Raw genomic sequence first — 3974 nt, forward strand, 5'->3', positions numbered from 1 at the left:
TTGATCCTCCTGCCTCAGCCTTCTGAGTGCTGGCATTAAAGATAAGTACCTCTAGGCCTAGGTTGGTAACCAGTTTTTGTGGACTTTAATTACCTTTGTTTGGAAGGTTACCACCATCCCAAATCACAAAGTAGATGCTCTATTATGTCATTACATAGCAGATCGCTTTTTAAAAGAAATGATTATTATTTAAAGATTTATTTGGTACAGGGTCACTATGCAGCTCAGACTTGTAGTGATCCTCTTGTCTCAGCCTCCCCAGTGCTGGGACTAGAAGCATGCACCACTATACCCGGTCTTGGTGGCCAGCACGGTGTCCCTGGGGTCTGGGACCAGCACAGCATGTAGTATCAGGGATCAAACCCAGGTCCCTGTGCTTCTTAGGCAGGTGCTTAGACTGCTGAGCTAGCTCCCTGGCCCACAGGAAATTACTTTTTATGTGGTACTGACAGAGCTCTTGAGAAAGTGCTATACAAACCAAAGGCAATAGAAATTTTTAGGCAATATCTTAACATACAGTACCATCAAAAATGTGTAAACAAAAATGATGCTCTAGAGTTGCTGGACATTATAAAATCCATAAAATGGACTCAGACAGAAAGTAACTGTTTATGCATTTTAAAAAATGGCTAGCATAATCATAAAAGGGGCTGTTGGTCAGCACGCATCACAGTTGTCCTGAGCAACCGCAGAGCTGCCACACACCTCCAGGGACGCCGCAGCCTGACAATGGCATGAGCCACTGCGCTGACAGTGGCCACACCAGGAGGGCTGACTGGAGTTTCCCCAAGACTTCTGGCTTCAAACCTACACAGCCCTCTTTTATGAATCCTGCCACAGAGGAAAACAATATAAATTCTGACAGTAAAGTGTTGTAAAAATTAGGTCAATATTTTTGGCACAAAGCACTTTTTAGTTGAAACTCATTTTGCAAAATATAGACCTAGAGTTTCTTATTTGAAGATAAAGGCTCGCAGTGTGTAAATGACCCTCTACGTGATCAGCATGTGTGTCCCCGCACAGGCACAGCGCCACTCAGCACCCGCAGGTGCTGCACAGCACTGCCGCCTGGCGCGTGCACCGCGCAGGACTACTTCTGTTAGTATTCAGACTCGACACTATTTTTCATAAAAGCTAGATGGCCAGTTTCAGAAAAAGGATGCTTGTCACCGTTCCTTGATGCACTACATTAAACTGGACCCACATTAAGCATTTCAGTCATGTTTTCAGCATTTACAATTTAGCAAAACCTGCTTTTGGTATTTCTTGCAGCATTCCTTCAAATACAGGACAAAGTTCATGTAATATAAAAAAATAAAATGAGTCCACAGGGTAGTAATATTTCACCAGAGGTCTCACTCCACTTTCCAAAAAGCGTAACGTTAACATCTGTCGCTTTCAGGGAGCCAGCAGGTGTAAGTCTGCTAAAACACTTGAACATACCGTGACACCCGGGTGTGTTTCTTACTGAACTGAGGAACATAATTCAATTTTCCCTCCCTAAACACTTAGGGTACACTACAGCTGCTAAACGGACTCCTGTTTTTCTTGGTCCTCTCTTTGTTAGGTCTAAGATTGAGGACATCTCCGCCATTCAGGGTACTTGGATTCTGAGCCAAGTGACTGCTCCCAGATGTATTGAAGACACCTATACAATTGGAGGGAACACAGAGAAAGACTTTGATAATCCTCAGAGTTACCTGAAGCACGCAGAAAGGATTTTCAAGTGTTCACAATTGTTTTCATTTTATTGCATTAACACAATTTACTGTCTTGACCTATTTTGCCGGGGCAGTACTAGCGAACCCAAAGCTTCAGCACTGAGCTGCACCTCCAGCTCAGTTTTTATTTTTCATTTTGAGATAATCCCTCATTACGTTGCTAGGCTGCCCTGGCAAGGCTTGAACTTGTGATCCACCTGCCTCAGCCTTCCAGAGGCTGTACCTCAGGTCCAGCAAGCTTAAGCTGTGCTACTAAATACTCATGAGGATGCACAGCCACAGCCGTTATGCCTCCCCCATCTGTAACACAAAGCTCTACAGCTGTTCAACAGTAACTCTCCATAGCCCTCCTGCCAGCTGGGAATGACCACTCCCCTCCCTGTCCCCACGACTGACACCCCCCATGAACCCTTCCATCTCTTGGTGCCTGGCCCATTTCAATTTGCACTGTCCTACTTTTCTTTTTTCTTTGCAGAACCAGGGATTGAACTAAGGTCCTTGCGCTTGCCAAAGTGCTTATTCTACTGAGCCATCTCCCCGGCCCCCTGTACTACTTACTTTTCTCATTGCTGACACAAAATACCCTACGCCCAAACTTATGAACCGGTCCCTGCATCACACTGTAGATCCAGCCAGCTCTTAAAAACCCCTGCCTACGACTGCACAAGGCTCTGGGGGACAACCACACCCAAACCACGGCAAGCGAAGCATTTTTAAGTTATCCAGGTTGTACCACACTGCAGAATTTCCTTCCTTTATAAGGTGTATATGTTTGTGTATGACATTTTGTTTATTCATTTATATGTCAACAGACATTTCAATATTTAAAATTTTAACCTTTTATTTTTGTTCCATTTATTTAAGATATCTCACTATGTTCCCTAGGCTAGGCTCAAATTTGAGATCTTTTTTTTTTTTTTTTTTTTTTTTTTTTTGCGGAACCGGGGTTTGAACTCAGGCCCTTGCACTTGACAGGGAAGCGCTTATTCTACTGAACCATCTCCCCGGCCTTCAACTTCGAGATCTTCTGTCTCAGCTTCCTAAGTACTGGGACTAAGGATCCAGGTTATCATTACCAGCTACGTGTCTATTTGTGTAACTGGTGGTATCAGGAATTGAACTTAGCTACATCCCTAGGCATTTTTATTTTTTATTGTGAAACAGGGTCTTGCTGAGTTGCCCAGGCAGGACTGGAATTTGCAATCTTTGTGCCTCGGCCTCCTAAGCACTGGATTTACAGGATCGCATCGCCACGCCCGCTTGCTGCACTTACTTAATGGCTCATACAAAGCGGGCCCGGGGTGCATGCCCTGTGGTCCTGAGTTAAAGCCTGGGCACTCAGCTCTCTACCACCTTCCCAGAACTCCAGGCGTTGTGCAAAATGTTCTTTTCCTCCCTTTTCTATCTGAAACATGGCATATTCTATACATCATTCTGTATTTTTTCTACTAACAACCTGTTTTGAAAAACAAAACAAAACAAAAAAACCCTGCTTTTCTGTAGAGGACAGACCTTTATAAAAAGTTCTCTCTCCTGTAGTCACTGTATTAAATGGATTCATAAAACGGAAAAAAAACAACATGTTTACACAATCTACCTTTTAACAAGAAATCTGATACTTTTCAATAATTAATAATGTAACACTTTTTAAGTAACTCCTCCCCCCCCTTTCTTTCTGTCTTTTTGAGCCAGGGTCTCACTATGCAGTTCAGGCTGGCCTTGAGCTCACTCTATAGTCCAGGGTGGTCTCAAACTCCCAATGATCCTCCTGAGTACTGGAGTTACAGGTGTGTACCACCACACCTGGCTTTAAGTAACATTTCTTAAAGAAATGTCCACATTACATATAAAAAAGTAAATATAATAATAATGACTGGGGATAAATACTTGGTAAACAGGGGCTAAAATTTCTGAGTACTTACCGATTTTATTACTACTTGAAGACCTTAGTTCTGGATCCTCAGCTATTTGTTGTTTCAGTTTTTGAAGATATTTTTCAGCCAAATATTTAAAAACTAGAATAAACACATATAAAATCATACATATAGATATGACTTATGCAACTATTATTTATAACTATTAAACAAATTTAAAATTAAATTAGAACTAAAAACGATCTAGATAAAAATTCAGCTCTCAAAAACTATCTGGAGGGCCAGGAAGATAGCTTAGTAGAATAAGTGCTTGCCTGGCAAGCACCAGGTCCTGAGTTCAATCCCTGGTACCACAAAAAAACTATCTGGACAGTATCTA

General features: G+C 42.3%; 1 protein-coding gene across 2 annotated transcripts in view; it reads right to left on the reverse strand.

Annotated features, from left to right (window-relative positions):
* Window positions 1–357: 357 nt before the first annotated feature.
* The window catches only part of Rab23 (RAB23, member RAS oncogene family), a 30175-nt gene continuing 26558 nt past the window's right edge, over window positions 358–3974 (reverse strand). For both annotated transcript variants that reach the window (XM_004623010.3, XM_023701555.1), the window contains exons 6-7: window positions 3644–3736; window positions 358–1648 (exon numbers count right to left, since the gene is read on the reverse strand). In XM_004623010.3, coding sequence (XP_004623067.1) covers window positions 1509–1648; window positions 3644–3736 — 233 coding nt within the window. In that variant the 3' untranslated portion in view covers window positions 358–1508. The remainder of the gene's footprint in view (window positions 1649–3643; window positions 3737–3974) is intronic.

Source organism: Octodon degus, unplaced genomic scaffold (genome assembly GCF_000260255.1).
Source record: "Octodon degus isolate 3935 unplaced genomic scaffold, OctDeg1.0 scaffold00001, whole genome shotgun sequence".
NCBI lineage: Eukaryota > Metazoa > Chordata > Mammalia > Rodentia > Octodontidae > Octodon > Octodon degus.